General features: G+C 36.1%; 3 protein-coding genes across 3 annotated transcripts; all 3 read right to left on the reverse strand.

The window, feature by feature from the left end:
• Positions 1-10535: 10535 nt before the first annotated feature.
• Positions 10536-15500, reverse strand: LOC140827814 (SUMO-activating enzyme subunit 2-like). The gene is made up of 11 exons (XM_073190666.1): positions 15369-15500; positions 15197-15286; positions 14691-14774; positions 14385-14603; positions 14189-14290; positions 13269-13727; positions 12953-13182; positions 12515-12608; positions 12197-12379; positions 11931-12028; positions 10536-11270 (listed from the first exon to the last, which is right to left on the reverse strand). The coding sequence occupies exons 1-11, from the start codon at positions 15402-15404 to the stop codon at positions 10919-10921; spliced, it is 1947 nt and encodes a 648-aa protein (XP_073046767.1). The 5' UTR covers positions 15405-15500; the 3' UTR covers positions 10536-10918.
• Positions 15501-25410: 9910 nt separating this feature from the next.
• LOC140811396 (zinc finger BED domain-containing protein RICESLEEPER 2-like) lies at positions 25411-26439 on the reverse strand. The gene is made up of 2 exons (XM_073169241.1): positions 25656-26439; positions 25411-25576 (listed from the first exon to the last, which is right to left on the reverse strand). Exons 1-2 carry the CDS (start codon positions 26377-26379, stop codon positions 25530-25532), a joined length of 771 nt encoding a protein of 256 aa, XP_073025342.1. The 5' UTR covers positions 26380-26439; the 3' UTR covers positions 25411-25529.
• Positions 26440-26453: 14 nt separating this feature from the next.
• On the reverse strand, positions 26454-27737 carry LOC140804214 (zinc finger BED domain-containing protein RICESLEEPER 2-like). The gene has a single exon (XM_073160073.1). The coding sequence runs from the start codon at positions 27735-27737 to the stop codon at positions 26454-26456; it is 1284 nt and encodes a 427-aa protein (XP_073016174.1).
• Positions 27738-27895: the final 158 nt, after the last annotated feature.

Consider the following 27895-nt stretch of genomic DNA (forward strand, 5'->3'; position numbering starts at 1 on the left):
TAATATATTACTTCATTATTTACAATAATCGATGAAGTAAAACACATTTCTTACTTCGCCATCGGTCCAATTCTGGACCGGTTTTCCTTCGAAAACCGGCCAAAGACTTCAGTATTTTCAAACATACAACTTCGGTTATTGTGCGAAGTAAAAGATACATCTATTACTTCACGTCCATATACGTCGGCAATTAACTACCATATTACTTCATTGAATACGCGAAGTAAAAAGCAATTTTTCTACTAGTGATAAAACCATGATATCTGGTATAGTGCAGCCCATGATCACGAGTGAACCTTAAGTATCTTAGCAATCTGATAATTGCTTTCTAGTGTTCAACTCCTGGATTACTCGTGAATCTACTTAATTTGCTTACTACATAAGCTATGTCTGGTTTTGTAAAACTCATTAAGTACATCATACTTCCAAGGACTCTAGAGTATTCTAATTGAGACATACTCTCACCTCGATTCTTTGATAGATGCTGACTGGTATCTATCGGGGTCCTAGCCAATGCAGAGTCATCATTATTGAATTTCTCAAGTATTTTGTCAACATAATGTGACTGACTTAGGACTAGCCCTTCTGATGTTCTATGGATTTTAATTCCAAGAATTACATCGGCTAAGCCCAAATCTTTCATGTCAAATCTTGAGTTCAATAACTTCTTGGTGGATTTGATCATCTTATCATTACTACCAATGATAAGTATGTCATCTACGTAAAGACATAAAATGACATATCCATTTGCAGTATTTTTAATGTATACACAGTTGTCAATAGCTTCATCCTTACTTTTAAGAAGATACACATAACAAAATTTTGTGCTATCGTCAACAAAAATGATGAAGTATTTATTTCCACAACGAGTTTACACACTTTCTAGATCACATATATCACTGTGAATTAGATCAAGTGGTTCAATATTTCTTTCAATAGTTCGAAAAGATGATATTGTTAGTTTTGCCTCAATACAAGTTTCACATTTGTGTTGTTTTATCAATTTGGAATGCATCAATGCTTTTCATGTTAATTAGTCTACGAATTGTATCGTAATTAATGTGTCCAAGTCTACCTGCCATAAACAAGAAGATTCAAGCAAGTAAGCAAAAGTATTAACTTTATTCATCACAGGCTTAATAGTCATTACATTGAGTTTGAATAAACCATTACAAACATACCATTTGCCAACAAGCATTCCACTTCTCGACAAAACCACCTTATCTGACTCGAAGACAATGCGGAAACCATGCTTGTTAAGAAGCGACCCGGACACTAAGTTCTTACGGATGTCCGGTACATACAACACATTGTTCAAAGGCAGTTTTTGATAGGATCGGTTAACTCAACGTGAAAGTGTTTAGAAGGGGGGGTTGAATAAACACTTGCTAGATTAAAACTTCTTCGAAAGGTTGGGTACAGTTTTGATTACAAACTGACTCAAGTATCTCGTCGGTCGATAACAATCAGTTAAACTGAATAAAACAGTTGCGGAAAACTAACTGACTGAAAGATAGAATGAATAACTGAAAGTAAATAACACAGGAAATGTTTCTGGATGTTCGGAGACTTGAATAACTCCTACGTCACCCCTTCTATCACAAAGATAGGATATTCACTAAAAGACTTTGATCAAATACAATAACGTGTACTGACCCACTTCAGTTTGGACTTATCTATTGCCAAAACTGAAACTCTTAGTTAACAACTCTTTTACAGATCACAACTGATCTTAGCACAACTTGTACAATTTATCAAAGATTACAAAGTGCTTTTTCTAGCTCAAAACGTAGCCTGAATGCTACTGATAAAACTGATAAGCTTGAGCTTTGATTTGACGAAGTTGAGAGAATATTTTCGCAGAGTAACAGCAAGTAAAATGAGTAGTTCAGAATCGGTAGTTCTTCAGCTGCTCTCTTCGACTATTTATAGGCTTCTGTCAACGGTAACATTTATTTGAATAACAGCCGTTGTTTGCCACGTCAATATTCCCTGATAGATCGTACACTGCAACTTCTGAAATGCGGCGATCCACTACCAGTTCTCAGAAGACTGTACTATTTGTCGGTTGTCGTTTTCACTTTATGACGTGTACAGCTGAAAGATCAGCTGATAACAAATCAGTTGGCGAGAATGAACTGGCGAGAATATCTGCTGAAATATCAGTTAAGCTAGGTTCAGTTAAGTCGATCAGTTGGTAGCTTTTAGTTGCTGAATTCAGTTGAGTCTTTTGTCAAACGCCGGAATTAAGTTTCCAACAGTTTTTTTTCAGATGTCATCTTTAGGACAACTTTTCCTTGCCCCTTGATATCAGAAGTGGCGGAATTTCCCATGAATAGCTTTTTCCCATTCATAGATTCCTCAAGAGTAGCAAACATGGCGAGTGACACCAGTGTCGATCCACCACTCCCTTGGGTTTGAACCCACCAGATTAATTTCAGAGATTACAACACATAGATTCATGTTTGAACCCTCTTGAGATATTTTCTACACCATATTCACCTCTCGATTTCTCTTTGGCTTCTTATATTCAGATACCTTGTGACCCATGCCATCACAGTTATAGAATTTTCCAGAGGACTTCTTCTTTGAAACGCCTCCCTTGGGTCTGAGTTTCAACTTTTTGTTGGATGGAGAGAAGTTTCTCTTTTTCGAGCTTTGACCATGCTCGACAACATTTGCCTTAGTGGCAACATGAGAAAACAATCGTCTTTCCGAACTCTTGTTGTCTTCCTCGATGTGAAGTCGAACAACGAGCTCTTCGACATTCATATCCTTTCGCTTGTGCTTCAAGTAGTTTTTGAAATCCTTCCAAACTGGTGGTAGCTTCTCAACAATAACAGCAACTTGGAATGATTCGCTCAAAGTCATGCCCTCACCGTGAATCTCGTGAAGAATCACTTGGAGTTTTTGAATTTGGCTGATAACCAGCTTTGAATCCACCATTTTAAAGTCCAGAAAGCGGCCAACAAGAAACTTCGTGGCCCCGGCATCCTCGGTTTTGTAATTTCTGTGAAGGGATTCCCAAAGCTCTTTGGTTGTTTTCTTTTCGCAGTACACATTGTACAGCGAGTCTGTCAATCCATTCAGCACATGATTTCGGCATAGGAAATCGGAATGATTCCAAGCCTCCAGTGCACTGACGGATTCAACATCTCCCTCACCCTCTGTGAAATTAGGAGCATCCTCAGACAAGAATCTAGTCAGGTTCAGCATCTTCTGTTGCCACCTTTTGAAGTCCACACCAGTGAAATTTTCAGGCTTTCACCATGACTGGCTGGGACAGCAACCGCAGCAACACGTGGGGTAACATGAGGGACAACTTGAGACACAGTAGGGACAACATGTGAGGCCCGGGGCCGAAGAGGGCAGGGGGTGATCGCCGGTGCAATGAGGTTGCATGGACAATGAGCGGCTCCTGACATGTTTCTACGTGGAGGGAACATGAATGAACCGATCTCACACCAGAATGAGAGGGATTCTGAGACTGTTCAATGTAATGGAGTGTACAGTTGAAGAAGGCTTAAAAGATTTGATATGTACTACTCATATCAAGAAGGTGCATCTTCTTTTCGGTAGCTTATCACATAAGAACTCCAAAGTTAAGCATGCTTGACTTAGGGCAATTTTGTGATGGGTGACCCCCTGAGAAGTTTCTTAGAGTGCGTGTGAGTGAGGATGAAATGTCTGCCCTTTTTATTGCTTTAAAAGTACTATAATTTTTTTTTTACATTCAATAAACATTTTCCCCATGAAAATATGTTACCCCTTACAATAATATACCAACCATCTAGCATTTTGAAAATCAAGTGCAATAGTCATAAAATGAAATCATCAACTGTTTTACCAAACCTAAAAAAAACAATAAATTTGAAAAGTATAGCCCATACTAAACCTCTCAAAAATCTCCCAAAAAGCATAAATAAATAGTCTTAAAAATCTTTAACATAAATCATGAGTCATAAATCGTAAAGGCGGAAAAAGTAGAAGCGTTGGTCCTCGGGTTGTGTGCGCCATCACTCCAGCCAAATCATCCGTCAAGACCTCCCTCAACCTCACATGCATCCATCACACCTAGTGAGTCTAAAGACTCAACACACCATAATCTTAATAAAAATAATACGTAATACAGTCAACATATAACAGTGAAAAATACTTGTACTTAAAATATCGTTTTCATGAAGATGCATAAACTTCAAACATGACGACTTTCATATATATTTTCTTGATGCATAAACTTTAAATAGAAACATTTTCATAATGATGCATCAACTTCAAGCATAAACATTTTCATGACATACAAACATGAATTTCATTTTTTCTCAACATGACATGACATAAAACCTTTAACAAGATCATGAACATTTTCCTTTTCCTTTTCTTTTTCCTTTGTTGAATTCAGATCGTTAATTGTGACTTTCCTGACATGACATGAAAATGAAAAATCGATGGATCCATCTACATGAAATCGCAGTACTGGGCGGCGGGGGACACCAGCAACACTCTCACCGGTATACTGGGCCCTGGCCTATCCTGATCGAATAGAAATATGATCGTCGGGGTTCTCTCGAGGGCCTTTTCCCACAAATGGGTTCTCTCTGGGGCTTTTTCCCCTCACGGTATTCACATTCTTACCGTTACCACAAAACCGTTGCCACATATTCGTAATGATGAAAATACGATCGTCGGGCTCCCACTGGGACCGTCACCCTCACGACATCTCCATCGTTAACGAATTAGTCACAATTACTTCACTTCCTTCAACATTTACATTCCCATCACTTTATAAAAATCATGCATAACATAACATTTTTGTTTTTGAAACCAAGCATGCAACGTGTCTTTTAAATGTCTTCCTTAATTCATAAAAATCTCATAGACATTTAAAAATCATATTTTAATCATGAACATTTCATAAAAATTTGAAAATAATCATAATATCATAAAAACAGCATTTAAGGCACTGCCATGACGTTTATTAATTTTTGGTGTAAAAGACCGTTTTACCCCCGAACTTGACATTTTACATAATTGACTTTTTTTTTATTTCTTGACTCTAACATGTCACAAATAATTATTTAAGCTTACATGAATTTTTTCATATTTTTATTTAGCATAAATCGTGGACTTTTAAATTAATATTTAAATAAGACGTATTACTGCATTTTAATCCCGAATTAAACCAAACTTTAATATAAAATTCCCAAATTAAAAAATTAGACTTCTAATAATTATTTAAGCTTAAACATAATTTTATGAAGCTTAAAACTATGCTTTTTAATTAATTCGTTAATTATCGTTTCTTGCGGCGATTAAATCCTGATTAAATCCAAAACTCGTTATTTTGATCCCAAATTTTAAACGTAACATTTTTAATATTTATTATACACTTTCAAGTCATGAGCCACACCCGTGGACCCATGGATTCAATTTTAGTTATTAAAATCTCGTTTTTGACACATTGACGAACATACAGAGCCATCTCCCAATTTATTCGAGCCACGCCCGAGCCACCTTAAACCAAAACCTAGCCAACCCATCTAGGGACCCTACTGTACAAGCCCAGCCCAAATAACATGACCCTAACCCACTCAAAAACTTGCTGAAAGTCGACCCAAAATCTGTATGTGTTGTGTGTGACTCTTAACACCTTACCAAGACTCCTAGCCAACTAGGACTCCTCTAGCCTCCTAACCAAAGATCACCTAGGACCCTCACCAACCCTGGACCACGCCCAGACTCGACCCAGACCAGCCCCGAGCCCCTAACCCACGCACAAAGCTTCTGTAACCAGTAAACCACCTGCGCGTCCCTTTGCTTCTTGCGTGCGTGAGTGTGTTGCTTCTCCTGGAATCTTGCTCGAGCCACCACGAGCCCTGACCCTTCCTATCCCTCTCTGGTCCGTCCCAAGCCATCACCCAGACCACCTAGCCCAGCCCCTACCAAGCTGCAGCCTCTTAAACTCTCGGCCAAACAAAAATACACCCTCGAGAAGTTTCCTAACCAGCGAGGACTCTTCCCCAGCTCTGCTGCGCGAGTCCTAGCCTAGTAGGACTCTACCAGGCCCTCACCCAATACCCTCCTCGAGCCCCAGCCAGCCCTGGACGAGCCCACTTGCCCCCATGAAAAAAAACCAAACCTTGAACCTATGCCAGCCGTAAGAAGACCCACAGCTTTTTCTTTTCTCAGTTTTTCCAGCTTTGTTCCTTTTTAATTTGCAACGTTTTTAGTGTGTTTTAGGACTCTTTAAAACATGTAAAAACACCCCTCAAACCTATCCTAATCATGGCAGCCCCTTCTACAATATAAAAACATGATTTTTGGATCAAAATTCATGAATTTAATACATGTAAGTGCAATATTCCGAAAATAATCATAAGAAATTCATGCTTTCCATGCACACGATATTTAAAACGATAATACGATGTGATAGATGAGAAAAGGAGATGTATGGCGTGCTTTTGCGTTTTAAACGCACGAAAAACCGTTGACGATGAAAAACGAAGCAAGACCTTGGCTTGATTCTACCTTGCAACCTTTGAATTTTCCTTCCAAAATATTGTAGGTGTGTGCCGTGTATTTGAAAGTGTTTTTGGGAGAGAAAAATTCAGAAAAGAGGCGTGGGAATTGTGTGATAATGGGGAGGGTTTTGAGTATTATATACTAATTAATTCACTAAACATGGCTTAGGCCCAATAAGCATACAAATTAGGCCCATTAATCTTTAATTAAATAATAAAAATTAATTTATTTAATAAAGTTTGTGAATTAAATAGCCGGGTTGCCAAACGTTCGTATTTTTGTTGAAAATCCAACACCGATAAAATTTACGTCTCGGCATATAAAATCACCCTTATTTTAAATAATTAAAAAAAATTAACCAATAAAAACATTTTCTATTTTTCAACCATCAGTCTCCGTTCCTCGATCGCAACTCGAATCACCTTTAAAAATACATTTTTATGCAACAATTTAGGAAAATATATTTTAAACATGTAAATATGCACAACATAATTAATCATGCAATTAAAATATTTAATTAAAATACAGGAGAATTTAATAATTCAAATGCATGTGGTTCGCATGGACCTTTAAATTTTCGGGGCGTTACAGAGGACATAAGCATGCTGAAAAGACTCGTCTTGAGACAGTCGTCGAATTTGGGCGTTACACAACATAACCAGTTTCCCTTTACACGCTGGTTTCAGTAGCCATATCTGAAACAAACCACGTAATGAGTAATCTGTTTTAAGTTTGTTGCACAATATATCAAATGGTAAAGTACAGAAAGGTATTGGCAAAGAAAACCAGCGAAAATATAGTGAAGTAAAACAGTAGATAAATGATATAAATGAAGTAAACCAAACCGAGGGCTGTACAAAGTACAATGTCCTTAAAACAGATTCGTCCCCTCCTGTATGTGCTTCGAGGATCGTCTTTGACGTATGTTTCTTAGGATACAACGGAACAACCAGTAGTGACTTAGCACGAGACACTACTACGGCGAACTGAAAACGTACATTTACTTTATCACCGAGATTTAACGGAGGCCAAATGAAAAGCTAACAATATGAAATGCAAGAGAATACTTGAAAGAGAAAGGATTTTCATGTACATGAAATGAGTACACTATTTATAAGCCCCAAAATGCACACCAAGAGTCATGTAAGATTAATTAACTCAATTAATCTTCCCATTAAATCAAGAATATGAAAAACCAAAAGTCTTCAAGTAACTCAAGAACGTGGAAGTTCAAAAGACACTCCACAATAATGAGCCACAACCAACTCAAGAATGTGGAGAGCCAAAAGACACTTCCACATTCATGAGTCATAACTTTCATTCAAATTCTAAATTTGATTCAAATTTCCAACACTCTTTATTTGCTTTACTGCGGCAGCCCACCACGTATCTTGGTCTGCTGCTGGCTTTGACTATCACTTAATAGTGACTGATAATCAATGGGAGTTTATAGATGATAAATTAGTGAACCAAAAGGGCAAGATCCCAAAAATGACGGTACATATTATTAGAATCAAGGCCAAAGCTCTGGGATAAGAATCGTTCATCTTTATAAATGAAGAACTCTGTTTTTCCAGTAAAAGGATAAGAAACATCAACAAGAAGATAGACGGGCTTTATCCTAAGAATAGATGAAAGCAAAAATTTAGACACAGCGTGTCAGCGTTCATTATGCTTTATGAGCTAAAAACCAAAACTTCTAGAAAAAGCTTGTTCGCATCTAATCTATCGTAAGCAAGCAAGCAGCCTTTCCAAATTTGAGAGCCACAAAAATCTAGAGATACTAACTGCCAAATACATAGGACAATGGCTTCAACACCTACTCCTACTCATCTGCAGAAAACAATTAAAATAGAAGGCCAGGGAATCACCGATATCTTAGATAATGACAAATCCATACATGGAAAGCCCTTGACGGGTTGAAAATGGAAATATCCGATAATTTATTAGAGTAGGTGTACGGCAAGCCAACTTGTGGCTTGAGCTTTTATTGACTCTAATGTAAAACAATCTTTACTTTAATAATATTTTACAATTTCATTCGATGATGACATTATACTTTATCTGTATGCTCATGCAAGCTGCATAGATAAAGTCTTTGAAAATACAATAGGTAGGTACCATGAGGTATGCGTCGCAACGTAAGATCATAAAACTCATTAGGAAGTGTATCGTATATTATAAACAGGTTCTTAGTGGAACTAGTCGCCTAAAACAAGGATAAAGGTCGCTCGAGCTCGAGACTAGCATCTGTTATGTAAACGTCATATTTCATTGGCAAAGCATGGTGGTGCCCATTCACACGGATGGTTGATCATATGATGATTCATCGAACAACCTTCTCTCGGACTGTCCAATTGGTTCTCACTTATCGAGTGGAATAGTCTGCAGTTATGTTTGTACAACATTAGTCCTTTGATCCAAGACAATGCATGGGTTATACGTACTAGCATGCACTTTGATCCGTTTACCAACTCCATCGAGGGTCATCAAGTGGCCATGTTAGGTGTAGTTTCGAAATACTTAGGAGCAAATGCATTGTAGTCTAGAATTCACTGTTCACCTATAGATGAAGATATCATATATGATCTAATGAGTTAATAGTGCAAAGAGTCTATGGCCAGAGCAAGAAATGTGCTTTAGGGAGATGTGTTTTCCTAGTTGCACATATCATGCCACTATTAGTACTCACAGATAAATCGCATCGTTATCGAATTCATATGCAACTCTCAATATACCAATGGTTGCAGATTCGATCGGGATATATGTATTGAAAGGACCGTACTGTACGCTAACCATAACTAAAGGTTCTTGCAGGCACTATCAATGATACCTAAGGGATAATGGGGCGATGCTACTAGACGCTCTTACCATGATCCGACGGGTGCAATCAGAAATGAGTTCTGGCATTCTTGATCAAGAGTTGATGAAAAGAATGTGATTAACTAGGGTAAACTCGAATAAGAATAAATGTTATTCTGAATCACATATAGATGTGAACCCACAGCTAGCTGTATTCCTGAACTATTGATGGTCACACAAGTATCGGATTTTGTGTTCTTGTTGAAAATGTCAAAGTTCAAGGGGTTGAAATTTGGCGACTATAGTTTGATATATATCAAACATAAAGCGTATAAAAGAGTTTATGGGCCGATTCCATAGGATGGAAGAAATGAAAGTTAGCATTATTTCTAAATAAGGAAGGAGAGTGAAATTGTATGTTTTGTGAAGGAATTCACTAAAACTGACAGCTGCTCAATATGGTAATTGAAAATTTTGACCTTCGAAATTTTCAATTTTCATTATATGAACAAGACTTGTATCTTTGGTACAACGGCGTTCTCGGATCATCGATCAAGATTATAATAAGTTTGGAATCATTCATTTAATGAATTTTGAATTTACTAATTAAATGTTGGTACTAACGATATAAAATTACATATATCCTCTTTGAGTCGTGACCAAGCTCCGAGGTCCCAACACCTATACATACACATGAAACAACATACTAGTGAATGGGACGTCGGAAATGTTTTTCGGCGTGGCTACCCGACGAAGACTTATGAGAAGAGAAGAAAACTCAAATGCCAAGGGAAGAATCATATTGTGCACATCTAGATGGAACAAAATAAGCTCATAGATTCGTGGATGTCCGAGTGAATGCATCCTTCCTTACATAGGTTTGGGTTCTTGGGATGAATGGCTGGAGTGGAATAAAAATTGAGGTCATGCCAAAGGGCTAGGTTAAATCGTAAATTGAAAGAAAAAAAATCGAACATAATTTCTGCCCGATTTAAATCGGATACGGTGATAAAGGCATGTGTAGTTTAATATCTCAATATGTAGCTCTCAGAACACCGATGATGAAAGCATGCGTGCAAGTGCCATTTCATGAATTTTTCATTTGTCTCTTGATAATATCACTTCGTTTAATCCAATGATATTTCTTTTGATTCTGATCTCTTCCTTTGAAACAAACTTTTCAGATTGCATGTTTTGAAGATCTAGGTAGGCGGAAATATACAATATAACGACAAAATTCATAAAGAGAGTTTACAAGACAATGAGAGCCTGAAAAGTGAGAAATTGAAAGCAGGTAGCCTAGAGCATAAAATCGACAGTGCCAACAGAACCGTGCTTCTTTACCTAAATTCCAAGTTCCTTCATTCACAGACCCTAACAATCATAAGTTACATGGTTGATCCTACCTATCCTTCTGAGTTAGGATACATAACAAAAACGAGGGGAGGATAACAGATCCAGAGCCCAGTAATCATAGCTTGTGTTTTAAAACTGGAGGAGGCACCATAAAAGCACCAAAAGAATCACCAATTCTCTGTATTCTACAAAGCTAGGGTGAGATACGCTATTTAAAACAAATCTAAAGTAGAAGTGCCTACTGCTCCCTCTTCTTCTTGCTCGAGTCGGATACCCCTTCATCGAGCATGACAAGATCGTCAGTATCATCGATTTCTTCCACTTTTCTTTTAAATTTTGTTTCAATGGTAACAGATGATTGATCTGAAAGAGAATAACCAGATATGTCGGATAGCTTTCTTTTGTTTCCAATTTGTGTTGGGATAATCTGTAATTCATCTTCTTCAGTTCCAAGAAAGGTAGCTACAGGTACAGCGGATGAGCTTGCACCATTGTCAACCGCAGTCTTGTCGTTATATTCTTCTGATGGAGGTTGTGTCCACCCAGAGAGAATCATCTCATCAGGTTCTTTCTCCTCGTCAAATTCCTCCCTGAAAAATAAATAAATTGCATGTCCACAGTCAAATTTTTTTTTCCCAAATTGACACATTTAAGCAGCAGGGCAAATGGGGATAAAAAACCAGTACCAAACAGAATGTGAAATCAAAAACACAAATAAACTTTGTATAACAAAGTGAAGCACCTGATATGGATTCACACACTGATTCAGAAAAATCAGAATAAAAGAAACACGAGGAAAAATGGAGAAAGAAGAAATAAAGGCAGAAATTTGTCTCATTATATGTCCAATCTGAAGGACATAGAGAAGGTATTAATTTTGGATACTGCAATTACGTTAGGAACCATGCAGACCGAACACCCTTTGATTCAGGGGATGCAATATTTTGTACATAGATGTTAACCTTGACAATTCAAAATGAAGGCAGTTGGCAGTCAAAAAAAAAAATGAACTGGTATTGAGCTTATATGAATACTTAAATTCAATTTGCTTTATGAGTCCAAACAATCAGACCCGACATAGAATTAAACCAGTCACTAAAGTCTATTGAAAGAGTGACATCTTAAAAGTAGAAGTGTAGAACAAGTATGATGTAATGTCAGGCATCTAGAAAGTTGGGGAAAGACGCTTTGGGTAGTAGAGAAAAACAAGTTGTGAAATACTGAACAGGACGCTGTATCATGAAACAAACCTATGCTCGACATTTATGCTACATTTAAGCTCTTGCTGTAGATCCTCAACTGTCAGCGTTGTTCCACCAGTGACCGGAGAAGGAAGTTTAGCCAGTACCTAAAGAAGATGCACAAGCTAAGTGTAACACCATCATTGCCAAAAAAAAAATGGGATCAAATCGAAAATAACACAATTATATACATGTATTTTGAAGCTACTTTCATATATATATATATATATATATATACACACACATGTGTGTGTGTGAAAGTTGAGGCGATCCACCTTTTCAAGGTTAGCTGCGTAATTAGCAACCTCGTCTTCCTCAAGATCTTCACCAACCTCATACAGAAGCAATGAACCATGCATGATCAAAGGAAAATTCATGCCAAGCTTTGCTTTCACAATCTTGTCAACTATGTCCCTCAACTTTGATCGATGTGTATTTACCACAAGAGTCAAAGGTGTCTAATTGCAAAGATATAGTGGGATTAGAATGAAATTGTCAAACGTGAATCTACTGTCTCTAGTAAAAGACTCAAAATAATACCAATTCCACGCAACACTGATAAATTTGAGGGGAGAAAGAAAGCGCCGACAAACCTTGGAACAGACATAGCACGACTTGTTTGGCTCAAAAGGCTCAACTGGCATAAGAAGCATTTTTCTTGAAGGATGTTCAAGACAATAAGTCATCCTACACACACAAGATCCTGTTAGAAAGTAAAACAAAATTAATATAATAAAGTATTAGTGTCATGATCTGTATTAAGAAAAGAAAGCTAATTCAAGTCAATCTCATTTGAGCAACATAGTTCCTCAGAAGATTCCTACTGTTATCAAAATGGCAGTGAGTATTGTTAGGGAATTATTCCCCTGAAATCTGGAACAAAAGAGAAAAAAAACAGAGGAGAAAATGCAGAGCTGTCTAGCGTGAGAATATTGTGCATTTGCCGACCAGCATCCGCTATGCAAAAAACCTTAAATATGACTGACTAGGGAATACATGAAGCACATGGTGATACAATAAATATAACCCACCTGTAGCTTTTAGTATCATTTTGCAGCACCTTAACAGCCTCAATCACAATCAACCCAGCAATGATGGCATTTGTTGTGGCAACAGCATGCACAATATTACCAGCAATACCTTTAGCCTCAAAGAGGCTATGCAACGGGATGCCAAATGAAGAAGCTCTGATATTTGCAGCAGCAGTAACAAATTCTACTGCTAATTGATCGTCTTTATCGAAAATCATGTTACCAATCTCCTGGAGATATGAAATTTTTTGACATGCCGAAAATGAAGAAAATGTATAAACAGATATAATCACATAAATTTTTACTTGTCTCAAACCTTTTCTCGCTTTGCAAAGAATAATCTTAGAGCCTCCAAAAAAACTTTCGAGCTTTCCTTTAAGCTCCAAAGATCTTGTGGATTTTTCAGACCTAGAGACGCCATTGCAGATAATGATGAAGTATCTTTGAGAACAGAATTATTCTCCAGATTTCCATTCTGACCAATCAGTTCAGCTGGTATAACATCTTTGCTATAAATAGGCCTTGGCCTGTTACGATTTTTCCATGTCTCTTCATTGGACAGAGCTACCTCAATGTTATAGCCAAAAACATGATCATATATTCTCCTTGCATATTTTTCAACATTTTCATCCACTTTGAGCTCAAAAACATCTTCTATTTGTTCTGACGAAACGGAGGCATCACTTGAACGAACATTCAAATCATTTTCTCGATTTTTATCCCCAAATAACTTAGCAAAAAGCAGTTCCTTTGCCCAAACAATACAATGAACAAACTGCAACAATAGCAGTCAGTATCACAGCAAAATACTTTTAACATATGAAATGTGAAAGACTATAAGGAACAATTCAAGGGCCCGGGACTCTTTCAAATAATTACAATCATTGGTATAATGGTATCATCAAAATTATAACAGTCCTCAAGTCGACACGGTGTCATATAATATGCAGAGTATGTGTAACAATTGTAGGTCTTTAATTTCGAAAATAAAACAAGGTAATGACATGGGTACAGAAGAAGCACGAATCAGCTCACAGAGATATTCACTATCCACATTCAACTATGAACCATCAACTCAATAACCCGATCCTATATCTTCATCTACTAGGTAAGTAACTAAATTATGAATACCAAGTACTCACACATACAAACATAACAGTTACCATATGCATGTCAAAATTCAATCCAGCTCAACTCACAAGAAAAGAGGATATATTTACATTCAGGTGCTGATACCTTTGATGGAGTGCTTGTGATAGTACAAACAGGGTAAGTTTTAGGAGCTGGCTTGGCCTGGCATTCATAACACTCCGTTCTACCCTTTACGTGAACAGTAACCTGCTTCCACAAATGAAAAAAAATGAGGAGGATCATAAGAAACATGAATTAATGATAAAAATATGTGGCAACTGACACGGAAAAAAGTCACCACCTGTCCAAGAAATCCAGTAGTTCCACTTTCAATCAATGGAACGGAAGCGGCCAAGCAAAGGCGGTTCACATGCCGCCGGGCATCTAAATTATCGAGCCCATTCAAAACAACATTGAATTGCCTAAAGAAATCAACATTGAAATCGGGATCCTTTACATTTGCATGGTACGATGTGATGTTGATCTGAGGCCTAAATTTCAAGACAGCATCACGAGCAACCTGGTTTAACATTTAGCCAAACGATATGAGGAAAGAGGGCTCAGTAAAAAAGCAGGTATCTTGAAATAGAATATATTTGACACTTACTTTAGCTTTTGATTGCCCAACATGTGATTGTCGAAACAAGAATTGTCTGTTAAGGTTGCTCACTTCAATTGTATCCATGTCAATCTGCATCAAGGTAAAGTAAATCATTCTAGATGGCCATCAAAGTTTTAAAACTATATTTGGTGGCATAAAATCAAAGCACCATAAAGTTGCAACAACTGAAACAATGCACAGCAGCACAGACAAACTAAAACCAAATTCAAAACAAAAACCATTCAAATTCAGAACTCCAAAGTCCAACCCCATAATTTAAATCCCAAAGCAGCTTAAACAACTGTTGAACTCACTCATCAAACGTTGCCACAGTAGCTGAAGTAAAAACCCACGAAAAAAACACTACACAGTGCAAGTTACAAGCAAAATCAACAATCAATTCATCCAGATGGGCATTCCTAAAACCCTAGTGGTATAAGAAGAGCCGAAATCACCAATTAATTAAAATACTTAAACGACGACACAAGGAGAGGCAGAAAAAGTACACTCACGATATGAATATCTTCAAACCCTGAGAGCGCGAGGGTTTTGAGAAGCTCACACCCTATGCCGCCGGCTCCCACCATAAGCACCTTAGCGCCCTGACCACAACACAAAATCGCCGCAATTCACCCATTAGACAAAATATAACTGTTCATTCGCATAATCAGGTACAGAATCTACCTTGATTGCAGATAAATGTTGCAGTTCCGCAGCCATTTGCAGGGAGAGTGCGTCCGCGAAGTCAGCAGTTGAAGAGTCTTTGGCTTCAAATTTATTATTGCGCTGCGAATCTATTCATTTAAACAGAAAAACTCACATTTTAGTCCTCTCTTTTATTAAATTTGTAGATTTAGTTCACAACTTTAGCGTACTATAATATCATTTCAACGTCATTATTATTATTATTATTATAATTCAGATATGTAGATTAAGGGCTTCTAGTTTATAATTAAATGAAATGATTAGAAATTTGATTGACACTTGAATTATAGGGGAGAATGTGTAATATACTATGATAATTCTATATTATATATAAGATAGTTTTGATATATTGTTCATCTATCGTGTACATCTTCGTGCCACTAACGATATGACATTCACATATTGAATGTGATGAAGCATATTCACTTAAACATCCAATAGGTGAGTGTCACCTAATTGATAGACACGAAAATTTATATTATGGGTGAACAACATATCAAAAGTGTATTTAAAAGCTCTTTGGAGGTGTCAAAGTTTTTCGATTTCGCAACTGCAAATCCGTTGAAAACCTCAATCAGTCGGTAATCTCGTGAAAGAATTTCCGATTACATGCGAATCGGCTACAATCTAGTTGAAAACCAAGCAACACCGACCAGCATGTACACCCTGTGATGATTGAGAACTACTTTACAACTCGATCTACAATCGACCTTTACTTCCATACATTTTGTCGGATTCACTAAAAAAAAGAGGGAAAATGAATGTTTTTTGTCAGGGTGATCGATAGTTGTGCAAATCTAATACACAATCCATGGTATTTTCATTCATATGAATAAATCAAATCCATGGGGTTGAGGTGGGATTTGGGTTTATTTACGTGAACAATGTTTTTACACAATCCCAAGATTATAAGAAAGCACAAAAAAAAAAAAACAAACAAACAAACGACATCTGAATACGCAAAATAGATATTTTTTTACTGCAAATATTATCTTACATAAATATTATCCACAAAATAATGAAAATACAGCATTTTTAAAATGTCAAGAATATCCATACTACATTTTACTCTAACTCATGATACTTTCTAAAAAAAAATAGACAATTTTATAACAAATCATCTCCTAATGTTTTTAGTGTTAATGTCAATTCCCAACATTTTATTACATATATTCTTCCCAACATTTTATTACATATATTATAATTTATTTAACTCAATAAAATATTATATATTAAGAATTTGTAAGAGTAAAAAATAAATTCTAGAATCCCAAGTTTAGTTTGTTTTTGCATAAAAAAAATATTTTATCTTTATTGGCATTTAACCAAAATATTTTCTCCATGTAAATTAAAGTAAAGTGAAGAGATCTTCATGGTTACGTGTTTTTCGTTTTGTCCTAATTTGGTTTCCATTTTAAAAAAAAATAACCTATTTACATTTCATTTATAAAAAAAAGATTAATAACTACAATCGCAGCCAATAATAATTGACTCTCTATTTCTGTCCCAGCTTGCCCAATACCCTTGTGAACCAAATTGCTTGGCGTGTACAGAAATTTGCGCAATAAACTCGCTTATGTGATAGATAGACTTGCCTATGGTTGTTTTTTAAATGACCATGATATCGCTTATGAACTAAGCAAAACACTATCTTGAATTGTTCTTTTTATCTTCCAAATCTCACCAAAAGTGCTCTTTTTATCTTCTAAATCTCCGGCATAATCACTATTCGTGTAAACAATAAGTTCATCAGCTCCTCCCTTTTTATAGAGTATTTCAAACTCAATTGTCATTTTCATATATCTCGCACTCATTTGTCCAATTCTAAATGAAGATCAATAGGAACACTACAAGAAAATATATCATCAACAACACTCCTACGACAACGGTTTTTATTAAAACTATTGTGTTTTTTTCTTTTAACAACGGTTTTAACAAAAACCGTTGTCGTAGCCTAAAAAAACCCGCTTATATACAACGGTTTTTCAAAAACCGTTATCTTTGATGTGTCTACATAAAAACCGTTGTCTATGAACGTTTTTTTGGGCTATGTAAGGCTCGTGGTTATTAGTTTTCATTGACGAACGATTCAGAGAATACGAGAATGCATGAAATGCAATGAGGGAAGAAAATACATGAGAAATGAGGGTTTTGCAAGACTGCACCCGCGCTCAGAACAAGAGTGCACCCGCGGTTATAAATTGTGGAATTTTGGACTGTGCTGCCGAAGCAACACCGCACCCGCGGTATAGGAAGCACCGCACCTGCGGTGCATGGACAGTAAGTTGAACCATTTTTCCGTGGCGACACCGCACCCGCGGTGCTACAGGGACCGCACCCGCGGTGGTGAGACCGCACCCGCGGTAATGCAAGAGCCGCACCCGCGGTCGTCGAAATGAGAAAAATGTTGCCCTGCCGAAACATGAGCGCACCCACGCTCATGTTAACACCGCACCCGCGGTGATACTTCCGAAATATCCACCTTTGTTCTCAGCTTGACACATGGCATGGTATATATATAGAAGTGGACTGACTCGTGTCTTCTTCATTCCAGCACATAAGAACCGAGATTTCCTCCCAAAACTCTTCAAGTTTTCAAGGCTTTGAAGGTAGATATCTCAAGATTTAGCCATTCCAATTATAATCCGAGTTGAGATTCTTGTTCCTTGCGTCGAAGGCTTTGAAAGGGTACACTTTTTATTCAGTTCTAACATGTTTCAAGAATTTCATGTAAGGGAAATGCTATTATGACTGTATTTAGATATTCTAGTGAGGATTATGAGTTTATAATCGAAACTAGAACAAAGAAAGGATGTCGTATGCATTTCTTATGAATTTCAGCATGTTTAGGAATAAGATGTACCGATTTTGAGTATGGTTTTGTGCATATGATTCGATTGTGAGTTGAGGATGGTATATGTTGATATTTGTTGAGATTGGATTGACCGGTATTAAGAATATACGTCGTTATGCCGTCAATTGTTACCAAGATTGAATATGGATTACATAGGAGTTGCTTGGAGTTGTATATTGATAGAATGCATCTCTACATTGCCATTTCAGATTTATCATACCTCACTTCGACATCGAAACCTCGACATCGATAAAGGTTTAGCAACAAGAAAGGTATAAGCAATGTTTGTTTGGGAAGCCACAACTCAAATAAGATATTATTTGAGTTTCCCAACCAAAATCACATACTAATATTGTTGTATATATGTTAACATGTTTATGACTTGTTTATAGAATTATATTCAAATCTTGTTACATGATTTTGCTTTGATTATAGAATTGTATTCAAGCATGTAAGATTATTGTAATATTCAGATATGAATATGAGCATGCTTTGTTACAGAATGATAGTCATTGCATTTAAGATAGGAAAGTCATTTGACAGGCATTGTCAAATATCTAGATGTTCGGTGTATCTCAGCTTAGGAGCAGCCCTGACTCCTATTGTAGTTGTTACAGCTCAGACCGAAGTCTAGGAATAAGACGTACAGTCACCCCGAGTGGGAGGGTAGGTGACAGCCATTGACGTCTTATTCACACGGGATCCCTAGAGTTCTAGTCGAGTCGAGTTCAGACATGATTTGATTCGCATTGCATTACATGTGCATATGATGTCATTCATGATAATATGTTTCATGTTTAATTGATTATATGCATGTATACATGTTTATACTGGGATTTGTTCTCACCGGAGTTTCCGGCTGTTGTTATGTCTGTATGTGTGCATAACAACAGGTGGGGCAGGATCTGGGTCACGCAGAGGATGAGAGATGGACATAGCGTGGTGATCTCAGGCTTAGCAGAAGGACTAGTAGTTGTACCTTTGGCATGTACTGTATTTAATTACTAGTTGTCGAAGATGGTTTGGAACCAGACATATTTGTATCTTATGGTTGTATATTATGTTGTTGAATAATATATAATCTTCTTGTGTTAGCTTTCATTTGAGTTAATGTAAAAGCAAAAATTTGACCCACTTTTTATATTAATGATCCATTTAATCCCAAAGAAAAGTTAGAGCCCGGGTCCCCACAGGCTACAACAACGGTATTTCAAAATTGTTGTCTATATAAGTTTTGTCAAAGATCAAAGACAACTGTTTGTGTAAACCATTGTCGTAGTTCTAATTTTAGTGCTTTATTTGGTTAATGACAACGGTTTTTGAAAAAACGTTGTCGTAGTTCTAATTTTTTTTGAAAAAATCGGTTAATATTTAGCGACGATTTTTTTCTCAAATATAAAACTTTGAGGGAGACTTGAGTTGTGATAAACCATTCACCATCGTTTCTGTATACGAGTCTTTAAGCCATTGAAATTCAAATGACTTTTTGTACAATGCCACTGGTGCACCCTATATTATGTAATTGTGTTAAAACAAACAGATTCTATAAGACGAGAGATAGCACGTGGTATGAAAATTCAGTTCAAAGTCATATTCTGAATCCATGAATAAGACCAAGATGAACATCTTAGGTTGCGTTTGGATAAATACTTTAAAATTATTTTTAGTGTTTTACAAGTGAAAAAATAAAATCAAAAGTACACATTCGGATATGATTTTTGTGAAACATTTTTTATTTTTTTTGAATTTTTTTTTCAAGTATAGTTTTTTAAAAATAATTGAGTGATGTTTTTCAAAGTTTTTAGAAAATAAAGGCAAACGAAGAAAATTGAAAATTATTATTTGTTTACTGTAAGTTATTTTTATATAGAGTAGTTGTTAGATTTCGAACTAGAATAATGTCGATTTGTCTTTTTCTGATCGGTGATCTTCAGACACAATATCACACTCTCACACATGTGCAACAATATGAAAATATGCAAGAAGATTTACGTGGTTCAGCGAAATACTCCTACATCCATGGAAGGGTAACCAATCTCTTTATTAATGAACAAGGATTACAATTGCAAAGCTTATATTACACAAGAACAATGAATACAATCTGCTTTTTTCCAGATCTCTCTTTTACGCCTCTCGATTTCATCTGTAATCTCTTGTGACAATTTCTCCCAAAGTCTCCTCAACATGCATTCCATTTTCCCTTTTATGGCAGTTATTTCCATCGATTAGTTTCATGGACACTTATCCCTGGCAATTAGCTTGCACTTAATCAATCACTTGGTAGTTATACTTAGTTCTTCCAAGATGCAAACTTGTGAGACATACCTTCACAAATCTCCACCTTGTCTCCAAGTTTGGCTACACTCCATTTACACCATTAACTATTCCTGAACCACTACATTGATCAAGTTCAAACAATATTTAAACCTGATATGAGGCCGTGACTGAAACGTCTGCGTAATCGTTTTCTTAAAACATGCTAGAATTTTTTTTTTCAAAACTCACATAGCATTCGGCCGAACCCTTAATAATACATAAAAATATTTCTATAAAATAAATATTTTGCTTTATTTTAAAATAAAACATCAACCAACCAGTATTTGAAAACCAAAGGAAAATAGTTCGAATCATAAAATCGTCTAAAATTTTATCTAAAAATATTATTTGAAAAGTATAGCTCATATTAAAACCCATCAAAAATCACTCATAAATATGATAAAAGTCATAAAATATCTTCAACAAAATCTTAAAATCATAAATCATAACTAGTGCGGAACACTAGCGTCGGTCCTCGGGTTATGTGCACCTTCAGTCCAGCAAAGTCAACCATCAAGACCTCCATTATCATAATCATAATCAATATCACCTGCATCAATCACACCTAGTGAGTCTAAAGACTCAACACACCATAATCTTGATAACAAGTAATACATATACAGATCACATGCAACAGTGAAAAATACTTGTACTTAAAATATCATTTTCATGAAGATGCATAAACTTTAAACATAACATTTTCGTAAACATTTTCATGATGCATAAATTTTAAACATAACATTTTCATAATAATGCATCAACTTTAAACGTAAACATTTTCATAAACTTTTCATAAACATTTTCGTAAACCATTTCATGATATTCTCAACATATTCATACGAATATGCATAACATAAAACTCAACATTTTCATTTTCCTCATTTCATAACATGTAACATTTCCTCATGATCATAAACATTTTTCTTTTCATTTATTGAATTCATATCGTTAATTGTGACTTTCCTCGATCCTCAAAAGTCGATGGATTCATCTACATGAAACCACAGTACTGGACGACGGAGACATCAGCGGCATAAGATCGTCAACTGAGCCTTGGCCTATCCTCAATCATATCCTCATTAGTCGATGGATCCGTCTACATGAAACCACAGTACTGGACGGCGATGACATCAGCGACATAAGATCGTCAGCTGAGCCTTGGCCTATCCTCAATCCTCATATCTTCATTAGCACAATTACTTCACTTCCTTCAACGTTTTTCATTTTCATCACTTTATAAAAATCATTCATTTAATATCATTTTCCTCTTAAAAACAAGCTTGCAACATTTCCTTTAATGTTATCGTTTTATCATAAAAATTCATAATCTTTTAAAATAAACATTTGATCATATTTAAAATGACATTTTAACCTCAAATCATATAAAATAACATTTTTACATATTAAATCATAAACATATAAAATTCCATAAACCTTTAAAATATCATTTTAACATATAAAATCCCATAAACATTTAAAATACCATTTTAACATATAAAATTCCATAAGCATCCATAACTATAGAAAATAATCATATTAGCGTATAAAACAGCATTCAGAGTATTGTCATGACGTTTACTAATTTATATGTGTAAAAAGACCGTTTTACCCATTGACGTAAAATTTCACGTTTTTGACATTTTCCTAATTCCATTGACTCTAACATGTCCCAAGTAATTTTTTAAGCTTACATGAATTTTCTCATATTTTTATTTAGCTTAAATCGAAGACTTTGAAATTAATCTTTAAATGTGACGTATTAACGCGTTTTAATCCCGAATTAAATCAAACCTTATATAAAATTCTCAAATTAAAAAATTAGACTTTTAATAATTATTTAAGCTTAAATATAATTTTATAAAGCTTAAAACTAGGTGTTTCAATTAATTTGTTAATTAGCGTTTCGTGCGGCGATTAAATCCCGAATAAATCCAAAACTCGTTATTTAGATCCCAAATTTTTAACATAACATTTTTAATATTTATTCTACTTTTCCAAGTCACGAGCCACACCCGTGGACCCATGGATTCAAATTTAGCCTTTTAAATTTTCGAATTTGACACGTTATTGAACACACCGAGCCATCTCCCAATTTACTCGAGCCACGCCCGAGCCACCTTGAGCCAAACCCTAGCCCACTCATCTATGAACCCTACTGACCAGCCCCAAGCCCAAGAACCAGCGCCTGGCCTGCGTTTAAGCTCCTGCACCCTGGACCCTGTTATATGCGTGTGTGCAGGTGGAGTGTTTTGGTGCACTAGGACTCCTTCTCCCTCTAGGACACTACCAGCTGTTACCCACTCGACCCCTCATGAACCTAACTCTCCCTGGACCACTCCCAGACCTAGCCCAGGCCAGCCCAACCCATAGAACCCAGCAGCGAAGCTCCTGAACCAGAAGCATAACCCGCGCGTTCTTGTGCTTCTTCACGTTTGCAGTTTTTTCCTCGATCCAGATACGACCCAGCCGCACCAGCCCCTAGCTCGACCTCTCGTGCACCAGCATGGGACCCTAATGGACCTACCCTGACTCGCCCTTAGCCCCGCTGCCCCTTCTCCCGAAGCCCAACAGCGTACAACACATGGGGGAGAGTCCCACTTCTTGTGGACTCTTCCCCAGCCGCCTCCCTCGACCCTAGCCACCCTAGGACACTACCTAGCCTTTGAACCTGACCCTGGCCAAGCCCCCAACGAGCCCTGGCCGAGCCCCAACGCCCATGCACATCACCGTACCCTTGAACCATACATGCACTCAAACTAAAACTCCCGGTTTAACTTATCCCTTTGGTTCTAGCTTTCTATTTTCATGATGTGCAGTATTTTCATGTGTTCTAGGACCCTTTAAAAACATGTACAAACATCCCATAACAATTCCTAATCATGGCAACCCCTTATGCACATAAAAATCATGATTTTTGGATCAACAACATGCTTTAAAATTTCTCTTTTGATGCATAAACGAAATTATTTGAAAAATTCGCTTGTTTTTCATGCAAAACATAATTAAATACATAATATGGTATGATGATGAGTGAAGGAAGAATATTGCGAGTCTTTGCGTATTAAACGCACGAATAAACGTTGACGACGAAGAAGGGGCAAGACCTTTGGCTTGAATTCCTCCTTGAAACTCTCGATTTTTCTTCACAAAATTATGAAGGTGTGTGCCGTGTGATTGAAGGGTTTTGGGGGTGTCAATAATCTGAAAAGTGGCGTGCACTCTTTTTTTTTGTAGGGTTTGGGTGATTTATATATTATATATACTAATTAATTACTAACTAGGCTTAGGACTATTAAGAATGTACTTACACCCATTAGTGCTCAATTAAAATATTAAAAATTATTTTGTTTAATAAAGTTAGTGAATTTATTAGCCAGGTTGCCAAAACGTTCGTATTTTTGTTGAAAATCCAACACCGATAAAAATTACGTCTCGGCGTATAAAATCACCTCAAAACCCCTTATTTTCAAAAATAAGAAAAAGCATCACTCATATTTTAAATAATTAAAAACAATTATTTAATAAAAAGATTTTCTATTTTTCAGCCATCGGTCTCCGTTCCTCGATCGCAACTCGAATAACTTTTTAAAAATACATTTTAATGCAATCATGTAGAAAAATATATTTTAAACATGCAAATATGCACAACCTAAATAATTAATGCAATTAAAACAATTTAATTAAAATACAAATAATTTTATAATTGCATGCGTGTGGTTTCGCGTGGACCTTTAAATTTTCGGGACGTTAGAGTGACTTAGTTAGAGTATTTGCGAGGTTGTCATCCGTTGTTATTTTTTGAAGTTTTATTTCTCTTTCAGAGATAATGTCCCTTATATAATGCAACTTGACATCAATACGTTTTAACGTTCATAAATTACTTGGTTCTTTGATAAACGTATCACACTTTGGTTATCACATTTTACCACAACCTGCTCTTGTTGAATTCCAAGTTTTGCTATGAGGTGTTCCAACTAGATTGCCTCCTTGATAGCCTTTGTAACAGTTATGAACTCTGCATCTATTGTTGATAGGGCTACAACCTATTGAATTTAAGTTTTCCAACTGATGGTAATGCCAAGTCGAATGAAAACATAGCATGTTATTGAATTTCTGGTATCAAAGTTCTCGGAAAAGTCTGAGTCCACATAACTATCGAGTGGTTGTGTTGAGTTTTTGTGCTGATCCTTAAATATCAATCCCACATTCGAAGTGTCTTTCTAGTACCTTAATATCCACTTTAAGTTTTCCCAATGACTCTGCCCAAGGTCAGCCAAGAATTTGGAGATCAAGCATATTGAATGTGCCAAGTCTGGTTGACTAGACACCATCTCACACATGATGCTTCCCATTCCATTAACATATGGAATATGCATCATTTTCATCCTCTCCTATGTAGGGGTGTTCATCGGCCGGTTCGGTTCGGTTTTTTAACAATTCGGTTCGGTTTTTCGGTTTTCGGTTTTACATATGCCTAATCCGATAACCGAACCGTTTTAGTTCGATTCGGTCCGGTGTTCCCGCAATTCGGTTCGGTGTTTTCGGTTTGGTTTTTTCGGTTCAAGGAGCACTCAATTTAAATGATAAAAAACACATTTATAAAACTAACAATTCAAGACAAAAATAAAACAAAATGTTAAAATCAACACCAGAAGTTTCATCATTTCTCCTGTCAAAAGTAACAAAATAAAAGGCAACAGAGTTATGTTTTGGAAACTAAAAAGCAACGGATTTAAAATTACAATTGATAAAACAACTAGAAGAAAATGAAAGACATGTTGTCATGTTTTGGCAGCTTTGCTTCTTTGGTACTTTCAATCTTTCATCCTGGTAGCACCACATACATCTATCAAAGCTTGGAGAACAACTCTTATTAGTTATTAGAAACAGAACAAAATTGAAAAAGAAGAAGAAAACGACAATTTAAAATATGTTTAACTTACCAGTTACCACGTCTATTGGAATTGAACCTATATGTTGGTTACACAAGAATCTTTTTCGTTGTTGGTCCGAAAATCTATACAAAGTAAAAATATTGATCATCAATCAATAAAGAACAAAATAATTATAATAAAATAAAATACTCCAAATCTTACCAGATTCAATTCGCTCAAGATTATTCAAATCCTCCTCTATTTTAACCGGTGAAGATTCTTTTCTAAGCCAATCTTGAAGACAAACAAGAGTTTGCACTAACTTAGGAGTTAATGAACTTCTAAATGAATCAAGAACACGTCCTCCTGTACTAAATGCACTTTCTGATGCCACAGTAGAGATAGGAATTGCTAACACATCACGAGCCATCTCAGCAAGAATAGGAAATCTGGGTGAGTTAACTTTCCACCAAAGTAAAATATCAAAACTTACATTTGCAACCTCAATTTCTTCAGCAAGATACTTGTCTAACTCAGTTTTGGCATCTACTCTTCCACTCTTGGCCTTATGTCTCAAGTATTCTTGTTGTATTAGATTTCCTTTATGGGTGCTTCCAGAATTTATACTCAATGCTTCCAATGTGTCAATAGATGAAGTAGATGAACTAGATGCTACCTCAGATATTTTTAAAGTCATCTTTCGATATTCTTCAAATAAAGTAATCATGTATGACTTTACTTGATCTGCCATTTTCTCTCCTTTTTCTTCCCCATACATCCTCAAAAATACAAAAGCAACATAATCAAATTTGAAACGAGGATCAAACACACACGCAATAAAAATCATCTTATTCATCTTTTCTGGAGCACCCCAATACTTATCAAATTTAGCTTTCATCTTCTTTGCCATCATTCTCAAATTAAAATCATCACTTTCTGTTGACATTTTCAAAACACAAGAAAGCTCACCAATTTCATGAAATTGAACATTTGAAGTGACATACAATGACCCTGTTACCCTCAAAGTAAGGTTGAAAAATGATTCAAGAAATTCTCCATGTTTCTGATATTTGCCCAATCATCACTTGTCAATGCCCCTGCAACCTTTCCATCTTCACAAACATAACCAAGAAGATAATCCAACAATCCCGAGTCATGGTCAGCATATGTAACAAAAGCATTCTCAAATTCTTTTGCCGCTTTCAACATCAGATACGTAGAATTCCAACGAGTAACAACATCTAAACACAAAGTCTTTTTACTTGTTATTTTTTCAATTTCACAACAATCCTTAAAATTTTGAATCCTCATAGGAGATTGCCTAATATATTTTACAGCTTGTCTAATACGTCTCACAGAATCACCAATTTCTTTCAAACCATCTTGAACAATGAGATTAATTATATGAGCCACACATCTCATGTGAAGATGTTGACCGTTCATCAAATTAAATCCCCATTTACTGAGTTGTTTTGACATTTCGTTCACAGTAACATCATTTGAACTAGCATTATCAACCGTGATAGTGAAAACTTTATCCAAACCCCAATCAAGCAAACATTTTGTGATCGCAACTGCCATATCATCACCTTTATGACTGAATACAGGACAAAAATTTAATATCTTCTTATGAAAGTTCCAATCTTGGTCAATAAAGTGAGCAGTGATACACATATAATTAATTCTCTGTATTGAAGTCCATGTATCGGTCGTAAGACAAACTCTTTGATTCATACCTTTGAAAAGAGTCTTAAGTTTATGGTTTTCTTCCAAAAAGAGTTCAAAACAATCCCTTGTCATTGTAGCACGAGATGGGATTCGAAATTGAGGTTGTGTCACAGTCATAAAGTACCTAAATCCTTCACCCTCGACAAAACTAAAAGGTAATTCATCCACAATTATCATCTTAGCTAAAGCTTTCCTACTTAATTCTTGATCATATTTCCAAATGTTTAATGTTACTTCACTCCTTTGATCATTTGAAATTTGTTGAAACCCAATTTTTGCTTGACTGGTTTCCATGTTGTGGGGATTTTGCTTACATTTTTTCAAATGATTACCCAAAGACGACGTACCATTAGAAGTTGGATCAGCTGCATAATTCGAACCACAATAATTACACTTTGCTCTAAAAGCCCCACAAGAATCAGTATATTTCTCAAAGTGTTCCCAAACAACATATCTAGATTTCATGGTTTTTCTTTTTTTACTGACAGGAATCGAATTTGTAGACGAAGTAATAGGCACGCTGTCATTTCCATTTGAACCTCCACTTTCATCAATTGCAGCATTATTTTCTGCCATCTATTAGGGTATTGAAAGAAATACAATGAACTACAAAAAAAATAGAATTCCATATACGTAATAAGATCGTGAGAATGAGAGATAAAGTAAATAAATAATGACAAAAATAAAACTGATATAAACATATTTAATCAAGAAGCTATCATCAATCCATCATC

This window comes from Primulina eburnea, chromosome 1 (assembly GCF_022965805.1).
Source record: "Primulina eburnea isolate SZY01 chromosome 1, ASM2296580v1, whole genome shotgun sequence".
Lineage (NCBI taxonomy): Eukaryota > Viridiplantae > Streptophyta > Magnoliopsida > Lamiales > Gesneriaceae > Primulina > Primulina eburnea.